Genomic DNA, 20,682 nt, shown 5'->3' with positions numbered 1-20,682 from the left:
GAACAGACCGAGAGCGGGCGAGGGGAGGGCGGGGAGTCGGGCGGACAGGGCAAAACTTGCGGGAACACAAGCCGCACGCGCTCAAGCAGAGCCCGTCGAGTTCAATTCAGGAACCCATGCTCTCGCAGGCATAAGAACTACATTGTGGTTAAGCGGGCCCTGCTAGCCAGCTAGAGAAGAACGGCAGGAAGAAATAGTTCTTTTCTATTTAGACCTGATCAAAGGGGCCAATATGCTACAGAGATCTATTCCATTCCTGCCCATGGCTTCCACCCGAGACCTCAACGTCCTTCATCCAGAATACACATCTTCCGGTCTTCTTTCACTCAGTTTCGAGACGGGGTATTTATTTCGACTCGGCCTGAGCAGCGAGAGCCTCATCGTTGGCCTTGGCGAGGGACTTGACTTCACCCTGCTTGCCGTTCTATATCCGGAACCCGATAGTCAGTCAAAACCGTCCTCATTCCATTGAACTTGGCGAAGGGTATGTCAGGCGTGCATATACGAACCTCCCACTTGGCGAAACGCAAGTCCATGTTTCCGCGGCGCTCAGCAGCAGCACGGGGACCGTCCTTGAGAGACCTGCGGACCGCGCGAGCGGCAACGGTCAAGTAGCGGTTGTAGCTGTAAAAGTCAACCAAGACGTCAGTCGGAGATCCAGAGCAGACAAGACGATTCAAAGCGAGAGGGATATCATACGTAAGACCAGCAGCTTTCCAAGCGAATGCCATTTTGACGGTGAGGGATAGATGAGGGGATTCTGTTCAGGAGAAGGAACACTTGCTTTGGGATGCTTTGCAGACGGTCGAGTTCGGAGGTTCGGGAAGACTGGGTCATGTGATACACGTGACTGACACGCCCTCAACCGGATGTACTTCCCCATGTTTATCTTTGAATCTTATAGTATTGTAAGCGTTTCATCCAGCAAGATCGATTTCTTGCAGTATGGCAAGCAATACCAACATACTATAACTTATTGAAGACTCATTAGCTCAACTGACTCCAGAAATCAGAATTCTCAGCACCGAACATGAATATCTGGAGTTATACTTGATTCGAAATATGAATTGGAATAGATGGAAATGAGCAATCATTTACTTCTAAGCCACTACAGTATTAGGCCAGTGATTTATGGTAGCGCCTAATAACCTTTTCATGTAGTAGAAGCGTCAATGCAGCTAATCAGCTAGTACAAACACTGCAACTCATCACTTATAATCCTCCAACATGACCACTGTAACTACTATTCTTTCACTAGAACCATACAGGGGGCCGAGAGTATTTGTACAGGGTAATACAAATATAGTTAATAGTTCACATTAAGGTTATTCACAGTTATAAATAGTTGCTAATAGTCATGATATGATTCTTTAACGGCCATACGTAAAGACGATGGTTTCTATGCTTTCCATGTTATGAATTCTTCCGTAGGTATTCCCTATCAGTTTATTTTGACTACTGCCACTACTAAAGATAGTAGTAGGTGGGAGAGTCGGTGAGAGGACCAACAGACTCTAGTACTAACCAGTAGTACTAGTAAAAAGACCGTAGTCTCCCTCCACCAGAAGATATTTTGACCATCCTCATATTTCTGGTGATAGTAGTATTAGTGGAACGTAGAACCTAGGCTTAATATTATAAGCTCTTCAGTTAAATCCCTAGGAACTCTCCTATATGTATATATTGTCATTTTTTATTTTATAAAATATCAAGAAGCCTTTATCTCCGGCAACGGGTTACCTCTTCCGACGACCCGAGGCGATTCCCTCGGATAGCCGGGCCCCACGTGACCTTCTAGGAGCTTCTGCCGCCAAGACAATCCGGGGATCGAGAATCGCCTGGAAAATTTTCGAGACTTTGGCTTCATCTCCATCCCCATCTCCATCTCCTCTTCCATCCATTCTTCTTCTCCTTCTTCTCCCTTGACACCCGTTCTTGCTCTGGGAGTTTTGGTCGGGTTACCCTCGATCTAATTGTATTCTAATATCCTCTTCTACCTTGTTTCTGTCTTGTTTTTCATAACATCCCTTCAAAATGCAACGCGCTCTCTCTTCCAGGACCTCTGTCCTGTCCGCCGCTGCCAAGCGTGCTTCTTTCCAGAGATCCCCCGTCAGCCTGCAGCAGCAGCGTTTTGCCCACAAGGTATGTCTCTCAGCTTGGAATTGAGCTGCTCTTGCTGGAGCTCGATAGTCCTGTCTGGAAGCTTGCTCACACCTTTCTAGGAGCTCAAGTTCGGCGTTGAGGCTCGTGCCCAGCTTCTCAAGGGTGTCGACACTCTTGCTAAGGCTGTCACCTCTACTCTTGGTCCCAAGGGTCGCAATGTCCTGATCGAGTCCCCCTACGGCTCCCCCAAGATCACCAAGGGTACGTCCTCCCTACAATCATATTAATAATACGGAGCTTTGCGGATCGGTCCGTACTGACTGTAACAGACGGTGTTAGCGTTGCCAAGGCCATTCAGCTCCAGGACAAGTTCGAGAACCTCGGTGCTCGTCTTCTCCAGGATGTCGCTTCCAAGACCAACGAAATCGCTGGTGACGGTACCACCACTGCCACCGTCCTTGCCCGTGCCATCTTCTCCGAGACCGTGAAGAACGTTGCCGCTGGCTGCAACCCCATGGACCTCCGTCGTGGTATTCAGGCCGCCGTTGACGCTGTTGTCGACTACCTCCAGCAGAACAAGCGTGACATCACCACCGGTGAGGAGATCGCTCAGGTCGCTACCATCTCCGCCAACGGCGACACCCACGTTGGTAAGCTCATCTCCACCGCCATGGAGAGAGTTGGCAAGGAAGGTGTTATCACCGTCAAGGAGGGTAAGACCCTCGAGGATGAGCTTGAGGTTACCGAGGGTATGCGTTTCGACCGTGGATACACCTCCCCCTACTTCATCACCGACGCCAAGTCCCAGAAGGTCGAATTCGAGAAGCCCCTGATCCTGCTTTCTGAGAAGAAGATCTCCGCCGTCCAGGACATCATCCCCGCCCTTGAGGCCTCCACCACCCTCCGCCGTCCTCTCGTCATCATTGCTGAGGACATTGAGGGTGAGGCTCTCGCCGTCTGCATCCTGAACAAGCTCCGTGGCCAGCTCCAGGTTGCCGCTGTCAAGGCCCCTGGCTTCGGTGACAACCGCAAGAGCATCCTTGGTGATCTTGCCGTTCTCACCAACGGTACCGTCTTCAGCGACGAGCTTGACATCAAGCTCGAGAAGCTGACCCCCGACATGCTCGGTTCCACCGGTGCCATCACCATCACCAAGGAGGACACCATCATCCTCAACGGTGAGGGCAGCAAGGACAGCATCTCTCAGCGCTGCGAGCAGATCCGTGGTGTCATGGCTGACCCCACCACCTCCGAGTACGAGAAGGAGAAGCTCCAGGAGCGTCTCGCTAAGCTCTCTGGCGGTGTCGCCGTCATCAAGGTCGGTGGTGCCTCCGAGGTTGAGGTCGGTGAGAAGAAGGACCGTGTTGTCGACGCTCTCAACGCCACTCGCGCTGCTGTTGAGGAGGGTATCCTCCCCGGTGGTGGTACTGCCCTCCTGAAGGCCTCCGCCAACGGTCTTGCCAACGTCCAGACCGCCAACTTCGACCAGCAGCTCGGTGTCAGCATCATCAAGAGCGCCATCACCCGCCCCGCCCGTACCATCGTCGAGAACGCTGGTCTCGAGGGCAGCGTCATCGTTGGCAAGCTCACCGATGACTTCGCCAAGGACTTCAACCGTGGTTTCGACAGCTCCAAGGGCGAGTACGTCGACATGATCTCCAGCGGTATCGTCGACCCCCTCAAGGTTGTCCGCACCTCCCTGGTTGACGCTAGCGGTGTTGCCTCCCTCCTCGGTACCACCGAGGTCGCCATCGTTGATGCCCCTGAGGAGAAGGGCCCTGCTCCTGCCGGTGGCATGGGTGGCATGGGTGGTATGGGCGGCATGGGCGGTGGCATGTTCTAAGCTAGCCCCCGTTCTCGTGTAGCCTTACCCGTTCCTTGTTTCTAAAGAGGTTTCCCTTCCAGCGTGTTGTTGCATAGTACGGGCATTGTCCTGATCCTGATATGTTCTTTATTTCTTGTTCTTGGTTTTCGATTATCTCCTTTGTCTCTAATGTGTTATACGTCTTTGGTCACCTAACCACATCCTCTTTTACCCGACTTATCCTACTTTCACCTCTTATATCCTCTCCTCCCTTATCATCTCCACTCCGTTATATTGGGCACAAAAAGTCTCAGGGAGTCCTGTGTATCATACCATGTACTTTATGTGCTCCACGGCCGTTCACTCTGCCGTGGTGTTTAGCAATTCCATTTATTAATTGTTCATGAGCATTCTACCTTCGTAGTGTGGTAAAAACATATTACTGCCAACTGACTATTATACGAAATGGTGTAATATCGTAATTCTGATCAATAATAATTTCGGACCTGCCAACCAACATCGTAAACAATATATAATAGTTCCCATCTATAAGACATGAAATACCCCAACCCATCATCTATCAACACCCAAATAGTACCCACCCCTCTACCATCTCAACTAGTAGTAAATGACAACTGAGTCTAGATATCTACTCATCAACCCCCCACCCCCTCCCCTTCTCCGCATACGGATCCATCCTCTCCCTCTCCACCTCCCCATCCACCAGTCCCATACGTCCCACACCACCACCCAACATCTTATCCTCATGCTCCGACCAAATATCCTCCCCAGACTGCTGTCTCTGTATCTTCCCATTCCGTCTATATTTCCCCAGCCCGCGACGATTCGTCTTCGGCCGGTTATTCTCTGATTCAGCTCCAGGTCCAGGCCTCTTCCTCTTCTCCTTCCTCCCCATCCTCCTCCACCACTGGAAGAGGAATGTGATCGGCGCGAGAAGGAAATCTGCAACTATATCTATGATAAGCTTTTGGGCTCGCCAGAGGGTTTCGCGGAGCCGTTCGTTGAAGGCTATTAGGAGGGCGAACATTATTATGGCGAAGGAGGCGGGGCCTGTTTGTTATCTTTAGCGTTGGGTTGGGTTGGGGATGTGGGGGACGGGGAGGGAGGTGCTTGGGATGTAGGAGGGGTGGGATGAGGATGTACCTGAGATGTATAGCATTTGGCCCAGGGATAGGTTCTCTGGTTCGCCGCTCCATTCTCGGGCGTTGATGCCGAATAAGGAGGTGAAGAAGGAGAGGGGGAGGAAGCTGGATGTGTAGTGATATCAGGGTTAGTTTTGTGGGTTTGATGGTGTATATTGGGGGAAGGAAACTGACATAATGGTGAATATTGTAAAGACCATGACGGATCGAGATTGGTCCTGGGTTACTTCTGCTTCCCATCGGGCGAGGCGGGATTCATCAACGCTGGCTTGTTTTTGTTTGAGGTCGAGTAGGTTTTCGACCTATTGGTTTAAGTGGTGTTAGTTCTATGTCTTGTCTGGGAGAGAAAATTGGTGAGAAACGTACTGCTTTCTGTGCCACGGATGCGTTTTCGCGCATCTCGAGGACTTGGTTCCGGTACTCTTCTAGTCGGGAGAGGGCTGATTCGATGAATGCTTGTCCGCAGCCTCGGTGTTCGAAGTAGCTGGACATGGTTCTCACTGTGGTTGCTTGCTGCTCGAGGAGTTTGAGGAGGGTGCTGAGTTCGTCTACGATGTCTCTCAGCTCTAGTAATGTGGAGAGGTCCTCGCGGTTTCGTCTGGCTACTTTGTTGTCCCTCTCGTCGCGCTCCGCAGCGGACATGGGTCTGCCTTCGGCGTTCTTGTTATAGTCGGCGGGGCGAGTGTTGAAGCCGCGGTTTCGGAAGCGTTTGAAGGATTTGGTTACGATTTCGGTCTGGATGGGTTAGTGTTGTATTCATCTATAGTGGAGAGTTGGGTTCTCACAAGAATGCTGATGGATTCTTCGAATATTCGGAGTATTTGCAGGTCACGGTGCAATGTCCGGTCCAGAAGGACGGTGGTTGCATGCAGCACGATCAAGGAAGCAAGGTCGCCAGCTGTTTCGAAACGTCTTGCGAGATCTCCGTTAAGCTCGTTGTATATGCTGCTATAGAGGTTTGACTGCTCGTAGAGTTTGCCTTCGGCTGTCGTAGCCTCCTGATTGGGGAAGAAAGTGACTACAGTCTTCTCATCGACAACCCATAACCAGAGTTGATCGACCATGAGGACCTTTCCATCCATGAAGGTGTTTTTGGTGTTAGTAGAACTTTCCGCTTCGGCAGAAATTTTGATTTCATCATTGAGATTAACGACCTTCTTCGTCCGTTTCCAGAGCATCTGGTCATCATCTCTTGCTACGGTCGATCGTAAGTTAGGGTACCCGAATTGATCCAATGTTCGCCGGATATGAATAGGTGGCTCGCTTCCGAGATATCTCCAAATCAGCTTTGACTCCAGGCTCGCTTTGGAGATGTCATCTGGCACTGGTCTGAAGCGTCCTTGTCGCAATCTGTCTTCGACGACTTTACGCCGCTGAACGAGATTCCAGTAGGTATCCCAGTGGAGCTATACTGAATTTAGTACAGCTGATATGCAGGAGATCTCAGTGGTCTGATGATACGTACATATGGTATCTAGTCAGGAACGAAAGGTGAGCATCCTGCTGGTTTGTTAGAGTGGTAGACTTACGTATAAAGCCAATCTAGGATCTTGATGCCCATCCACAGTATCAGGAGACGGAGGCTTGCGGTCCTTGAAGTGAATACATTCGGGTCTTACGTAGCGAGCGTGAGGTTCAAGGTGACGGGCTCTGATGAGATTCGAATACCAATATTCGTCATTGACAAATTCCTCCAAGCTGGATGCGTCAGCAAGAGGTCTGAATATAATGAGAAATACGTACAACTTCTGCCTGTCGTGATTTCCACAAGCCTTGGCTAGTATAGCTGGTACCCATCCAGTGTGGGTATAAGGCACATGGATCCAAAGAAGTTTCTCGCTCCCTGGCTCCGGCTGGTCAAATCGAGGCATCTTCCGAGGCATCTCGGCCCTCTGCTGATCCACAGTATCTCGGAAGGGCGGTGGAATCGGTAGAAAGCTTTTATATCTGGGAGGACTAGATATTGCTCTTCGTTTGAACCTTGTTAACTGTCTAGCCTTACTGGCGGGGTCGTATAGAAACTCACAGAATGTTACCCTCACCCGTTTCGCTTTGACTAGCATCACCTATCTCATCCTGGCTTTGTGAATCAGACGTCTTTACATCTTGACCTGATTCTGGCTGTACATCAAAGTAGTCATTAACGGCTGGCTCAGTAATATGGATCTGAGGAGATGTGTGGCCCATAAAGCTGCGACTCGCTTTTAATGGGGGTCTATGAGGAAGAGTTTCGGGTCTGTTGGCTTCCGCTACAGGTGTTTCTCTTGGTTGCAATATGCCATCCATTGACGCTCGAACATGAGCAGAAGTCGGTCTGCTATCAAAGCTGCTTAGAGAGGAGTCATCGTAGATGCTCGCTGGTATTCCAGCTGTCTTTTGAAGCCGGATGTTAAGGCATGAAGAGGGTCCATTCGCCAAATACTCGCGGAGAGACGCTTTGGTGGACCATAGTTTCAAGGGGGTTTCGTCGCTAATTCCACGCGCGGTGTCTTCGAAAAAGCCATTTACCTGGACCAGTACTTCCATGTCGACGTCTAATGGGGCATCTGTCAGCTTGGATAGACGAATAGCCACGGTGACAGATTCACGTAATTCATCTATGAAACTGATTCTTGTTGTAAGCTCCTGGCCCTTGAAAGACGCAGTGCCAACATGGTCAGTAGCTAGAGGGGTTTCTTTTTCATGTTCAAAACCAAGAATACCAGACCGAATGGACGTAATGGGAACATGCATGTCTATGGTGGTTCCAGCCTCAGGGTCGGCGATACTTAAAGTAGAGTCGACGGTCTCCAGGTAGGTCCAAAGTCTGATATCCGCCGATATTGCCCTGAATTCGCTAGAAAGGCGTAAGAGGTAGGGATGTCTTGGTTTGAAGAGCTCCTGGATGCGAGGTGGAATGCGGTGTTTGAGTCTCATCAAGTGCTGAATACTTTTGGTGAACTCCGGAGCCGACAGATAACTCGAGCCATGATGCGGAGTCGCCAGAAATGCGATGCCATAGCAACTTGACAGAATCGAACCAAGTCTGGACGTCAGTTGACTGGCTATTACAAGCGCTGCTTTGGCGACAAGTCCGCCCGTGCTGTGACAAAGGAAGAAGATAGGACGTCGAAGGCTCTGCAACGTAATATCAGGACCGTGCTCTGCGTCTGGCACAAGGCTAGTGGAAGTACGCACAGTTGACCCCCTTTTCTCTAGAAGCCACTTTAACAGCCGGTGAGCCAGTAAATCAAGATCATCTTGAGAGTCAAGATGCCTATGGTCTGCAAACAGAACACGAGCGGTTGGGATGCATCTGGCTAACTCGGTAAGAAGCCACGGCGTTTGTGAATCCTCATCGAGCCATGTCCTCCTGGGATCTGCACCGATAGCTGGCACTGCAACGATACTAGTATTTTCATTGCATCAGCTCATCTATCATTCTCATGATGGTGGAGAGATCATCGGATACTTACTCCACTGCCGTTTCGATGCGCGGCGGTTGTTCCCCGTTGAGCGCATTGTCGGGAGCCATTTTCCACATTCGCTCCAGTGGAAAGAGGAGAGTTGAGACATATTGTCTGAACGAAGTGGGGAGGATGTAAAAGTGCGCAGTGCACTGCTTTGACTCAGAAGGAAGACGAGCCTCATCATCTGACACTCTGTTGATCCACCCCCGGGCAGGTGACTGTCTTGGAAGATCTTCTCAGCCTTACTTGGCAGACCCCTGCGAGTAGGTGAGAACACCACCGGAAGTTAGCCATGACCCTAGAGATATGCAAAGTAATTAGCCCCATTCAAGGAAAGACTGAAATTATCTATAGTATTTGTCAGTAAGCGCAAGTCATGCAGATGACTCCCGGCCAACTAGTACTAACGATACATGTTTACCAACCCCCCCCCCCCCCCCCCCCGCTAGGGATTAACGGAAGCTTTTCGTGGAAGAGGTACAGCATTAGTGGTAAATGTAGACCGGAGGGTCTGGTAGATTATTCAAGAAGTTATATAGGATGTGACGGGAGTGAAGATTTTGGTCGCTCTTAGCAGGTACAAGATATACATGGTTTGGAAGGACTTTTGCGTCCCCAAAAGACAAAACCTCCCTTTTGGTCTTACACAAGACAAACATAGGAGCAAACCGCTGGTGACGAGAAGAAGATATTTGCAGGGAAATAATATAGAGGCGATGGAGCAAAACGGGAAGAAAGAGAAAGGAACTGCGACGAAAGTTCTATCGAGACAATTCGGTATCATCAGACATCAACAAGAAATCAAGAGGTAGAAACGCAGTGCACGCCGAGTTTATGCGATACGACAGAAGCAATTAATTGCTGCAAGTAGTGGAGAAATGCAAGCTGCTTGAGATCAAGCGTTGGGTATTTCGGGTCTTCCTGTAATCGAGAACGCCGTATATGTCGAGCCATATCCAAGAAATGAAATATCTTTTGTGGAGGGGAGGATTGGATTACTTTTCGGTTTCACTCATCTGCAGAGCGACTCCTCTCGTTGACGCCCCGTGCCATCTTCTTGCCGAACTCGTACGTTGAGATCATAATGGCGCAAGCTGGTGCGACCTTCAGGCAGCGTGCAACACATCCGCGGAAAAGTCCTGCCATACCCTCCTCACGGAAAATGTGTAGCAGGAACTTCGGTAGGGGGAGCTGCTCGGGATGGAGGACTCCGCCGGAAACGTTGCCCGCGGAACCGGGCACATCACTCATGTGTCGGAAAACTTGTTGGCGAGTTTTGCCCACGTCAAACGGTGTGGTGACAAATGCCGCCAAGGATCCAGAGCTAGCGCCCGCGAAGAAGCTGTCAAAGAAAGTCGGCGTATCAAGGTCGTGGAGATGGCGCTGACTGGCAGAGGACCCGTGTGGCAGACCGTGCAAGTAAGAGCTCTTGCGCGTTTCAATGAGATAGTTCTTGACCTCTTCATACCCCCACCAATAGAGACCAGAGAAGGGCACATCGCGCCACATGGTAAGCGTCAGTCCTCTCCACAGCGAGCTGTAACCTTGCGTTTGAGCCATGTGGTAAAGACCCTCTAGGGTAGCCTTGAAATGGCCTGCCCCAGTGCCAGGCGTGGCTTGTAGACGCGTTCGGAACATCTCGATGGGACTAATAAGAGATGCTGCGGTGGTTCTGGCAACGGAGCCTGCAACGAACGGAGCGTAGGCGTCGGGAAACCACCGCTTGATCAGGCTCCTGTCATCGGTCCGCAGCCAGTCGTATCCAGCGAAGTAGATGATGTTCCCTGGAATGCTCATCATCAAAGTAGGACTGAGTCCGCGCCAGAGGGTCAGCACACCCTCATTTCGCGCGATCTTCCGCAATCCGTCCAAGGTCGATGTGAATGTCTTGCGCTGCGTTTCTTCCACGGCGCAATCCGCGACAGTTGTAGCCCCGAGAGCCCCGGCCTCAGGTCCGAGCATACATATCTGAGTATTCTGTCCAATCCAAAAGACTTCCCGACAACAAGCTGTTACTCCAAGATTGGGGGGAGCGTTCTTGAAGGTTTGCGTAGTGTGTGAGTTGAAGGGCGATGTGTTTTTGACCAGCGACTGAGACTGTAGACGAACCCGAACGACGTCAAGAGGTGTAACTAGACAGCAGTATCAGCATCTCACGCCTCAGGAACCCAGTTGCGACCTTGCCTACCTAGAATATTCGTGAGAAAACTGCCGATGGTGGCCGAAACCATCCTTTGAGCGATCGAGACATCCTCCGTCTGCTGCATGACGCTCTGTGCTGGAACCGAGCCTGTCCCAGATGTAGTCGCCATTGGAATAGTGTTTTTAACTGATGGCCATGACTCTGCCAGGTTGTTCGTGGATACAGCGCCGCTCAAACCGTCGGAGCGATATCGGTCCCCGGGCGCAAGATCAGTAGTGGTAGCGGACATTCATTCAACGGCGAAGGATCGGAAGAAGACAGAGATGTGGATGAATTGTGGACGCGTGTCTCTGCTGCTAAATATCGCTAGGGGGATTGATGGCGTAGGGGAGGGAGAGATCTTCAGCAGACGTCAGAGGGGGGCAGCAAATGCGTCAGAGAGAAAAAGAGCGATCGGGGCTCGGAAGGTTTGGCGGTGGCGCGTGGAGCCGAACAGCTTCGATGGAAGTGCCGGAGATAAGCACTTGCCTCTTCCACTGTCACGGTATTGGACTGATTCGTCGTTTGTGAGACTGTAGACCAACAAGAACTACAATGGAGTGTTAGAGTTGTACTCTGGTTACTTTTTCCTTCTACCTTTTCCATTTCCTTTCTCTTCTATCGTTCCTTCTGTCCATTTGGTCGCCGACATTCCAGGTCCCGCCCGAGAGATAATTGCTTATCAATCGCGGCGGACCCAGATCGCCGCCGCACCCACTGCATCCAACTCCCCTAGCGGCCATGGAGGACAACGCAGAGCTCGAATCGTTTCGGCGCCAGTGGCGTGAGGAAGTTGCGCGCCGGGCGAAGCCATCGAGGCCTCAACCAGCGCAGCCCAGGCCAACAAAATCCTCCGCAGCCCCGTCGAGCCAATTCCCACCTACACACCATGAAGTAGCGGAGCGCAAGGACGAGGAAGACGGTGGAGTGGCATCGGTCGATCATAGTGAGATTGTCCATGGAGTCGGTCATTTGAGCTTAGGGGTAGCGGATGAGGATGCTTTTCACTCACGAGTCCCTCGAAGTGAGCCCAAGTCTGCATTGGAGCACTTTGAAAGAGCGGTCGAGAAGGAGGCCGAGGGGAATCTCGGAGACAGTCTGCAACATTATCGCAAAGCTTACCGTGTAAGTGAATACCTTTATACCAAGAGAACTCTTCTGACAACGCTGGGTACAGTTAGATGCAGCAGTCGATAAGACGTACCGAAACAAGCATTTCGCCTGGGCATGGAAGAAGAATGCGCAGCCACCTGCCAATGCTGCGGTCAGCAGTGCCACGGCAACACAACCAGCTGCAGATGAACCCGAGATCATACCAACCCCGGAACTCATCGCTTCATTTGCTCATCTTCCTATCCCGCAGGCCGAGCCCTTGATCGAGAATACCCCTCCGCCGCCATGCCCTATTTCGAAGGTTCCGTCCGAGGTTCTGGTCGAAATCTTGAGACATGTGGCTGTGATAGATCCGGCATCATTCTGTCGGGTGGCGCTCGTTTGTAAGAGAATGGCATATCACTTTGCGCATGAGCAACACATCTGGAAACGCCTTTGCCAGGGCTCCGAGTTCGGATTCAAGGCCATGCACTATTCTTTTGCTTGTGACATTCATGGCATACCGGAGTACACTCTAGGACCGCGGTACACGCCCTTCCCTCAATCAATGCCAGTCCAAATCCCAGAACCGTTATCGTCTTGGGCGGAGGTCTTCCAGATATTCCCTCGCATTCGGTTCACGGGTATCTACATTAGTACTGTGAACTACACCCGTCCCGGTGCAGCCTCGGTGTACCAGAACACCTCGTGGAACAGCCCCATTCACATTGTGACCTACTACCGCTATCTACGCTTCTATCCGGACGGGACAGTCGTCTATTTACTCACTACGGTCGAGCCATTGGAGGTGGTGCCCTACATCAGCAAGGAAAACGTCAAGGCTGCACGGGCAATCTCCCAGAAGCAGTTCCATCGTCATATGGCAGACCCAGGCAACACCATCACGGGCCCTACCGATACCATTCCTCCTGTCGCCATGGGTGCGCTGAGGCAAGCTTACCGAGGTCGTTGGCGCTTGGCCAAACCGGCCCCCGCCTCTGATGCAGCCGACGACGTTCCCCAGGACGATCTTATTTCCGGATACGACTCCTTGCCCGTCAAGGCCCAATCAGCGGGCGCACCGCCTGACCCTCGGGATCTGGTCATTGAAACCGAGGGAGCCGGTCCGAAGTACATGTACCTCTTGCACCTCTCGCTTCGGTCGGTGTCAGCAGCCAAACCCGCTAACGCTAACATGACGCCACCCAATCCGTCCAAGAACACCAAGCTGGCCTGGAAGGGCTACTGGAGTTACAACAGGCTGACTGACGACTGGGCGGAATTCGGACTCAAGAACGACCGGGCGTTTGTGTTCCGACGAGTACGCGGCTGGGGTATGAATTGACGTAGGATATAGAGGTTATATGAACGGTAAAAGGGTATTGGGATAAAGCAACAGTAATTCGCAATATATAACCAACAGAAATGTCGGATATGCTAGATTAAATGAATTTAACACGATATCACGAATTAAATGGACTATTGTTGTTTAGAAGTACTCCGTAGAACAAGTACAATATCTTGGGTGTAGACAACTGCCAAGCAGCCGCTTATCGATAAGCAAAAAATTTCGGGGATCCGCAACACCGCCGACAACAAAGTTCCCCATCCCAACTTGACTTGCGACATGACGTTACGCCTTTAGTCCCTTATCCTTCTCTTTAATAAACCCCTCACACACAATCACCATGCCGGAGAGGGTCCGTACCGTTTTCAACGACGAGGGCGACGCCGTCCCCGCCCCCGCCCCTAGCAAACCGTCGTCGCAAAAAGCCGAACAAGACAACTCCGCACCCGTCACGAAGCGCAAAACCCACAGCAAGGAAGTCGACCACAAGCGGAAGAACAAGAAGCGGAAGCATGAAAATGGCTTTATTGTGAAGGGGGGTAAGACAGAGAATATCAACATGGAAGTACCCCCTCAGCCTGAGCAGAATGGAACCGGCCCCGTCTCGGACGACACGCCAGCGATCAAGCAGCAGAAGCAAGAACAATCGCAACCACAAAACTCAGTGAAGGATGGAAAACGGAAAGACAAGCAACAAACGTTCAAGAACACCAATTTTACTCCGCTACGAGAAAAGGCGCAAGCGTTATACCAACAGCGCAAGAACCTTCCCATCTTCCCTCACGGCGACGAAATCCGCGGCTACTTGCGCAAGAACGATGTGATGCTTCTGGTTGGTGAAACAGGTAGCGGAAAGAGTACACAGATTCCTCAGTTTCTGGTCAATGAGAAGTGGTGTCGGTCGGCTAAGACGGTTGTGCGGGACAGTGATGGTGCGGAGAAGGAGATTCCGGTTGGAGGATGCATTGCTATCACGCAGCCGAGACGAGTGGCGGCGATTTCGCTGGCAAGACGTGTGGCGGAGGAAATGGGGACTCCTTTGGGAAATTCGTCGCCTGCGAGTAAGGTTGGATATTCGGTTCGGTTTGATACGTCGACGTCGCCGAGTACGCAGGTCAAGTTTTTGACGGAGGGAATGTTGTTGCAGGAGATGTTGCATGATCCGTGGTTGACGAAGTATAGTGCCATCGTGGTGGATGAAGTGCACGAGCGTGGTGTCAATGTTGATCAGGTGCTGGGATTCTTGAGGAACTTGGTGTCAGGGAAGAGGGAAGGACGGGGTGGTTTGCCTTTGAAGGTTGTGGTGATGAGTGCCACGGCGGATATGGAGAGTCTGATGGGCTTCTTCAAGGAAGGATTCCAGGGAAGTCCGCGTGCGATTGAGGGAGCTAAGAAGGAAATGAATGGGGATTCTGCAGATCAGAAGAGTGAAGATGATATTGCCGTGTGCCATATCAAGGGACGTCAGTTCCCGGTCAAGACGATCTACTCTCCCGAACCTGTGCATGACTTTGTTGATGCGGCTCTCAAGGTCATCTTCCAGATCCATTACAAGGAGCCGTTGCCCGGAGACATTCTGGTCTTCCTGACTGGTCAAGAGACGGTGGAGGCGTTGGAGAACCTCGTCAACGAGTACGCAACCGGAATGGATCCGGCGCTGCCCAAGATCCAAGTACTACCACTCTTCGCAGCGCTCCCTCAAGCAGCTCAACAACGAGTGTTTGTTCCTGCTCCTCCACGGACCCGCAAGATCATTCTAGCTACGAACATTGCAGAAACATCCGTTACAGTCTCCGGTGTACGGTTCGTCGTGGACTGCGGAAAGGCCAAGGTCAAGCAATTCCGCTCACGTCTCGGATTGGACTCGCTGCTAGTCAAGCCCATCTCCAAGTCAGCCGCAATCCAGCGTAAGGGTCGTGCTGGTCGAGAGGCCCCAGGTCAATGTTATCGACTATACACAGAGAAAGACTACCTGGCTCTGGATGAGGTCAACACGCCAGAGATTCTACGCTGCGATATCAGTCAGGCCTTGCTCAACATGAAAGCCCGCGGTGTGGACGACATCATGAACTTTCCCTTCCTGACAAGGCCCCCGCGAGAGGCCTTGGAGAAGGCACTGCTCCAGCTCCTGAGCATTGAAGCCCTCGAGGAATCCGGAAAGATCAGTCAAATCGGGTTGCAGATCGCCAAGCTACCTCTCACCCCGACACTGGGTCGCGTACTTCTCGCAGCCTCAGAATATGGTCCAGAGTGCTTGCTAGACGTGATTGACATTATCTCCTGTCTCAGTGTCGAAAACATTTTCCTGAACATCACGTCTGAGGAAAAGAAAGAAGAAGCCGAAGTAGCGCGTCGCGATCTTTACAGACGAGAGGGTGACCACCTCACCATGCTCGCTACAGTACAGGCCTACGCTGCGGAGAATACCGACCGAAAGGCATGGGCTGAGCGGCATTTGGTCTCCCACCGGGCCATGCAATCAGTAATGGTGAGACCCCAACCTATACTCTCTGATAACTTTTGACTAACTGGGGGTATTTACAGGACGTTCGCAAACAACTCACAACCCAATGCCGGCAAGCCAAGCTTCTCCCCAACGATGCCCGTGGCTCAGCGGCAAGCACATCTGTCCGCGACCCATCGCCCATTCACATCCTGAAGAGTTTCCTGCGCGGATTCTCGACGAACACAGCACGTCTGGTGCCAGATGGTAGCTACCGCACGGTGGTTGGCAATCAGACGGTGGCGATTCACCCGTCCAGTGTGCTATTCGGAAAGAAGGTTGAAGCAATTATGTACAATGAGTTTGTGTTTACGAATCGCAGTTATGCGCGGGGCGTGAGTGCAGTGCAGATGGATTGGGTGGGAGAGGCGCTTGCTGGGTAGACTTATACATAGTTGAGAGTTGTGATATGGTTAGATGGATAGATAGATAGATCGTTGGATATACCCAGAGCATAGAAGCAATTATCATTCAGACTACTATATTACTATCTATCTTTTCCCAGGGAAACCCCTTCACATACCGTGGCCACTATCTCCGACATACCACCCTTTAACAAGAGCCATGCTATATGAATACCATCATCTATAAACACCCACCGCAAACGAAACCCCCCATTCTACTCCTAGGATATCATTCCAGCGCTATCTCACCAACCAACACCCTTAATAAACTACTATCTACAGCGGTAACTAGAAAAACTCCGGGACCTCCGACGGCCAATAAAACATCCGCTTACTAACCCAATCACCCAAAATCAACAGCCCTAGTACAGTATTTATCTTCATGCAGACTAATCTCCCCTCCCAATTATATTCAACATCTCCCGAATCTCCCAAGTCTCAAGTTTCTAGTACCATTGTAGATAGTCAAATAGAGAGATAGATAGAGACTCTTCCCACAACCATATATACTAGTATGTTTCAAGACGATATAGTAGCTAAGCAACATCTCCACCGAGAATAAACCCGCCTACGGAACATGAACCCGTCTCATTCCGTCCCCACATGCATACAGCATCCGTTTCTTTACCCGTGTCTACTATAGTAGTAGTCAGTGTATCACCATCGCCATCAGGACCCCGAATTGCGAATATGCAATGGACAGATAGAGCATAACCTATGGTAAATCATCCCCCATCCCGCCCCTTCCAACTCAGGACAAGGGTATATACAAAGAATACGGTTAAATATTCAAGCGGCGAGACGCCTTACCGTTGATTTTCCCACCTTATTTCGTATATGTTATATAATAAGAAGAGTAATAGGGGTAGTAATGAGACTATATTATTATATTGTTACTTATGTTCAGGCCCTTACTCAGATGATATATATATTCTCTTCTCTATTATAATAAATAACTAAGTCACTGAAACTGCCAAAGAGCCTGGGTCATACTTAATTAGGAGGGTCGAATGATATATATCATCGGCATATTGAACTACCGTCTCTACCTAAGGAGTCTACTGCTGCCTAGATGAATAGAGTGAGTATCCGCTCAGCTCATGCATACATGCATCGGCTAAGGGAAGAAGGTGTGTGAGAGAGAAGTGGAGTCGGAACCGTTCCGAGAGACTAAGTAGTCTAGATAGAATAGGCAGGAAAAACGTATCCGTGTTTATTATCGGGATTAGGTTTAGATTCATACCATGGCTCTCGACTTAGTTGGACTAACGTAGTTAGTGTGCTTGAATGACTGATCAGGTAGGACTATACACTCAAAAGGGATTATCGTTAGTAAATGTTAGACTGTTAGGAAAGAAAGAATATGATATGTCTGTCGCGTGAGATATTACCTATCTAGGTAGATGAATCACCATCCTGTCCTATTATCCTAGCTGTCTGTTTTCCAAGTAGTAGTGGAGTCAAAGAAAAAGAGGTTCCAGGACGGGGTTGGATAGATGCATACAGCATCCCGCAGTAGATTGAAATGAGACAGAGTCTAGAAGAGAGTGAAAGAGTAAGTCGCGTGAGAACTTCCCATCCCTAGCTAGATCAATACCATCTATCTAGGAGATAAGTAAACGTACTGCATGCAGGAGCCACATTTACTGGGTGCAGATGAAACCGAACTAACATAGGGTGAGCAGTGATAGATACAGGGTAGTATTACTTTACAGCGGAATATGTGTCTAATGGTTAGTTGCATCGGGGAGATTCGGCCGGAGGTACTAGAATTTAGTATCCATTAAATGTATGATATGTAGACTGTAGATACTATGCTATATGGCAATTCCTTATCTCTTACTGTGATTCATATGACAATATTAATTATCAATAATCAATATATACTATCCCTACCCTCTGTCTCAGCAGAATAGAGCAGAATAAAATAAACAATTAATAAACCAAAATATACAGAGTAGACAGAATGACCAACTACGAGACTGTACGGCCACAAATAAAATAGTAAGTATGGCCTGGTCCAAGCTTCCCCCTTCCCCCTCCCCAACCAATCCCATCCCCAGGATCACCCACGCGCGCACATCCACTATACAAAAACATAGCCTAAAGTCAAAACCAACTCACACACGGCCACTCATTCTCCAGTCTCCACCCGTCATAAACGCACGCCAAAACAGTTCGGCTAATGGTACTTACCGCTGACGTTCGTTACTTACACTGCGTACACTGTTTACATGGTTGAATTTTGCAATTCCGCCATACCCTACCACAGTAAACTAGACTAGTCTACTTACTCTGTAAGACTACTGCAGCCCACAAAAAAAAGAAAAAAAAAAGAAGCAAACTAAGCAACAGCGGGTCCCGCGGAAACATTCTCTCATCTCAATTGAGTCAATTCTCACCATCGAGTGTTCTCCAGGGGAGCACGTGCCTGGTTGCCTGTTTTGTAGAGGTGGACTATGTAGATCCACACCCCACTGTCACTGTCACTGGCACGGCTGACACATGTCCAATCCATTCTCTGTCCAGATAGTTGGGGAAAGGAGGAGGAAAAAAAATACATGGGGTTTCCGGAGTAGAGGGAAGGCATCTCCGGAGTAAACTAGACCAGAATCTACTTTCAGAAATTATTATTATTTCTCCGTGCACATTAAGATACTATTCTGCTATCTACTACTAGATGAAATCCGTACACCGGGATTTGCTTGCTTATTAGAAGAATGGACTTATCTTGCATATATGCCTACTAGACTACATATTCATTCCTGCAAAGTGTATGTTAGCGACTACTGCAACTACTGCAGTAGAACAAAGTCCAGCTGAACCAGGGTATTCTTCGGCGAAACTAGTTGCTTCGTGCTTAATCTGCTACGCCAAGCAATTCACCTCGGCATTGAACCCTCGATATCTTTTCCCGGTGGAGGGAAAGAAAGAAAGAAAAAAAAGAAACTAAGCTAAGCTGGCTAAGCTGAACTAAGCTAAGTGCGTATCTACGTATTCCTCTCATCCATCCATCCATCCATCCATTTCACAAAACTAGTAGATCTACTGTCCAATCAGAATCACGGAAAATTGCATTGCTTGTCTAAATGGTATGTAAGTGATCATGAGACATCGTAACGAGGTATCTATCTAACTAAAATCGAGCGTTGAGTAAAAAAAACTGCTGCATCCTAGAAACTCCCACCACTGCCACTACTGCTACTCCCAGCGTAAGTACAGTCCCGGAAAAATCCCTCGATGCGTCGTAACATCTTCGCTGGGTTGGAGTACATGGGGAAGTGCCCGCTTGTGGGGATTTGCGCCAACTCAACCCCCTTCATCTCTAATTGACTCAGAAATGACACTTCGCGGTTCTGGTCTCCGAACATGTACATGAGCGGGCAGGATAATCGGAGGAAGCGACCTAGGAGGTTCTTCCATGAGAGCTCGACGGCGGAGGTGACGAGGGGGCGGACGGCTTCGGGACGCACGCGGGAGGGCAGTAATGAGGCGTACAGAGCGTGTGAGTAGCCCGGGGTGGAGTGGGCGTGGGCGATGAGTTTCTGCAGGTCGTCTTCAGGGCTAGAGGAGGGGGAGGATTTGACGAGGTCGGTGTAGAGAGAGCGGGTGAAGAAGCAGTTCTCTGGGGAGAGGGTGCCTTCGATGTTGATGAAGGCGAGTAGTTGGTATTGTGTTGGGGGTAGAGAGGCGGCGAGCATGAGGCCTGTCAGGGCGCCGGTGGAGTGTCCAATTAGGTAGAAGGAGGTGATATGGAATTGCTTGAGCACGGCTTGGGCTGTGGCCACGAGGAAGGAGATGGTCAGGTCGCTGCTGGGACCATAGTATTCAGAGGCACCGCAGCCGGGGGCATCGTAGGCGATCAAGGTGTGGTCTCGTAATGAAGGGAGGTAGACCAGATCATGGAGATCTTCTTTGCAAGAGCCGAAGCCATGGAGGAAAAATATAGCAGGTTTCGGACCGGGGCGATAGAGGGTAGAGAGCTTGAGGGGATGGTCATTGACCGTCAGAGAGAGGGTCGAGAAAGATGGAGGTGGACTGTCGAGGATCATCATGAACGATATGTGCAAGTAGTATAAGATCGAGGGATTTTAGGTTTGCGCAAGGACTCAAGGGACTGAAACAGGCAGGGTAGGGCGATAGTACTTACTTCTTATATGGCTCTCAGACGGACCTAGGGAATAGGGATAGCACCTGTGTTACTGGTGTAGAGCCCAGCCGAACAGGTCGCATGGTGCTAAAGCGCCCAAAGATGACGAGTGGATCTTTCAGCACCCGATTAGCGCATCGACTAACTGTAACTTCGGTTCCGAGTCACAGCCTGTCATCCACAAAGCAAAGAGCCATACAAAACTCCGAAGACGCCAACGGGGGGAACATTCCGTAATTGATATGACATGTGGGAACTAAATGGCTTCACTCCGGTTCGACTAACGGCAAGTGGGGGCGTTAAATGGTCCGTGGCAAGGGACGCCCGGCAGATTCACTGCTAACTCCAGTAGGAAGTTGTACAGAGTAAGTAGGCTGTATGCCCAAGGATCGATCATGATTGTTTTTTTTTTTTTTTCCGAATCATTCATTTGTGACACGGCTGAGCCGGCCATCCTTCAGCTGAAATTATTCCAGCGAAGCTA

General features: G+C 50.2%; 8 protein-coding genes across 8 annotated transcripts; 3 read left to right on the top strand and 5 right to left on the bottom strand.

The window, feature by feature from the left end:
* Nucleotides 1-155: 155 nt before the first annotated feature.
* On the bottom strand, nucleotides 156-731 carry BO79DRAFT_201728 (ATP synthase subunit epsilon family protein; the record flags this gene model as incomplete). The annotated part of the gene is made up of 3 exons (XM_025681598.1): nucleotides 156-424; nucleotides 510-624; nucleotides 700-731. 3 exons carry the CDS (start codon nucleotides 729-731, stop codon nucleotides 347-349), a joined length of 225 nt encoding a protein of 74 aa, XP_025535982.1. The 3' UTR covers nucleotides 156-346.
* A 1,131-nt stretch (nucleotides 732-1,862) lies between these two features.
* On the top strand, nucleotides 1,863-4,310 carry hsp60 (chaperone ATPase HSP60). Its single transcript, XM_025680069.1, has 3 exons — nucleotides 1,863-2,142; nucleotides 2,223-2,364; nucleotides 2,433-4,310. Exons 1-3 carry the CDS (start codon nucleotides 2,035-2,037, stop codon nucleotides 3,944-3,946), a joined length of 1,764 nt encoding a protein of 587 aa, XP_025535981.1. The 5' UTR covers nucleotides 1,863-2,034; the 3' UTR covers nucleotides 3,947-4,310.
* A 246-nt stretch (nucleotides 4,311-4,556) lies between these two features.
* On the bottom strand, nucleotides 4,557-8,627 carry BO79DRAFT_201721 (uncharacterized protein; the record flags this gene model as incomplete). The annotated part of the gene is made up of 10 exons (XM_025681597.1): nucleotides 8,526-8,627; nucleotides 8,248-8,458; nucleotides 7,097-8,187; nucleotides 6,814-7,038; nucleotides 6,600-6,768; nucleotides 5,856-6,476; nucleotides 5,437-5,805; nucleotides 5,245-5,372; nucleotides 5,072-5,175; nucleotides 4,557-4,978 (listed from the first exon to the last, which is right to left on the bottom strand). The coding sequence occupies exons 1-10, from the start codon at nucleotides 8,591-8,593 to the stop codon at nucleotides 4,557-4,559; spliced, it is 3,408 nt and encodes a 1,135-aa protein (XP_025535980.1). The 5' UTR covers nucleotides 8,594-8,627.
* Nucleotides 8,628-8,979: 352 nt separating this feature from the next.
* Nucleotides 8,980-9,415, bottom strand: BO79DRAFT_49252 (uncharacterized protein). The gene has a single exon (XM_025689332.1). The coding sequence runs from the start codon at nucleotides 9,301-9,303 to the stop codon at nucleotides 9,043-9,045; it is 261 nt and encodes an 86-aa protein (XP_025535979.1). The 5' UTR covers nucleotides 9,304-9,415; the 3' UTR covers nucleotides 8,980-9,042.
* A 112-nt stretch (nucleotides 9,416-9,527) lies between these two features.
* On the bottom strand, nucleotides 9,528-10,951 carry BO79DRAFT_231847 (putative mitochondrial carrier protein; the record flags this gene model as incomplete). The annotated part of the gene is made up of 2 exons (XM_025684187.1): nucleotides 9,528-10,651; nucleotides 10,708-10,951. The coding sequence occupies 2 exons, from the start codon at nucleotides 10,949-10,951 to the stop codon at nucleotides 9,528-9,530; spliced, it is 1,368 nt and encodes a 455-aa protein (XP_025535978.1).
* A 294-nt stretch (nucleotides 10,952-11,245) lies between these two features.
* Nucleotides 11,246-13,190, top strand: BO79DRAFT_201714 (putative F-box protein (Pof7)). The gene is made up of 2 exons (XM_025681596.1): nucleotides 11,246-11,826; nucleotides 11,879-13,190. Exons 1-2 carry the CDS (start codon nucleotides 11,443-11,445, stop codon nucleotides 13,136-13,138), a joined length of 1,644 nt encoding a protein of 547 aa, XP_025535977.1. The 5' UTR covers nucleotides 11,246-11,442; the 3' UTR covers nucleotides 13,139-13,190.
* A 262-nt stretch (nucleotides 13,191-13,452) lies between these two features.
* Nucleotides 13,453-15,747, top strand: BO79DRAFT_179985 (putative ATP-dependent RNA helicase (Hrh1); the record flags this gene model as incomplete). The annotated part of the gene is made up of 2 exons (XM_025680068.1): nucleotides 13,453-15,629; nucleotides 15,686-15,747. Coding segments are annotated over exons 1-2 (2,208 nt in total), but the record flags the coding sequence as incomplete, so codon positions are not given.
* A 3,474-nt stretch (nucleotides 15,748-19,221) lies between these two features.
* On the bottom strand, nucleotides 19,222-20,100 carry BO79DRAFT_290099 (alpha/beta fold hydrolase; the record flags this gene model as incomplete). The annotated part of the gene is made up of 1 exon (XM_025688850.1): nucleotides 19,222-20,100. One exon carries the CDS (start codon nucleotides 20,098-20,100, stop codon nucleotides 19,222-19,224), a length of 879 nt encoding a protein of 292 aa, XP_025535975.1.
* Nucleotides 20,101-20,682: the final 582 nt, after the last annotated feature.

This window comes from Aspergillus costaricaensis (assembly GCF_003184835.1).
Source record: "Aspergillus costaricaensis CBS 115574 unplaced genomic scaffold BO79scaffold_34, whole genome shotgun sequence".
Lineage (NCBI taxonomy): Eukaryota > Fungi > Ascomycota > Eurotiomycetes > Eurotiales > Aspergillaceae > Aspergillus > Aspergillus costaricensis.
This window is presented reverse-complemented; position numbering and strand designations above follow the sequence as displayed.

Bases quoted from the DNA above. Each gene is read 5' to 3' on its own strand.
- hsp60 (XM_025680069.1), top strand. From the start codon at position 2,035: ATGCAACGCGCTCTCTCTTCCAGGACCTCTGTCCTGTCCGCCGCTGCC. The intron at 2,143-2,222 runs GTATGTCTCTCA...ACACCTTTCTAG, and splicing joins AGCAGCGTTTTGCCCACAAG to GAGCTCAAGTTCGGCGTTGA. The intron at 2,365-2,432 runs GTACGTCCTCCC...TGACTGTAACAG, and splicing joins CTCCCCCAAGATCACCAAGG to ACGGTGTTAGCGTTGCCAAG.
- BO79DRAFT_49252 (XM_025689332.1), bottom strand. From the start codon at position 9,303: ATGATACCGAATTGTCTCGATAGAACTTTCGTCGCAGTTCCTTTCTCT.
- BO79DRAFT_201714 (XM_025681596.1), top strand. From the start codon at position 11,443: ATGGAGGACAACGCAGAGCTCGAATCGTTTCGGCGCCAGTGGCGTGAG. The intron at 11,827-11,878 runs GTAAGTGAATAC...CGCTGGGTACAG, and splicing joins ATTATCGCAAAGCTTACCGT to TTAGATGCAGCAGTCGATAA.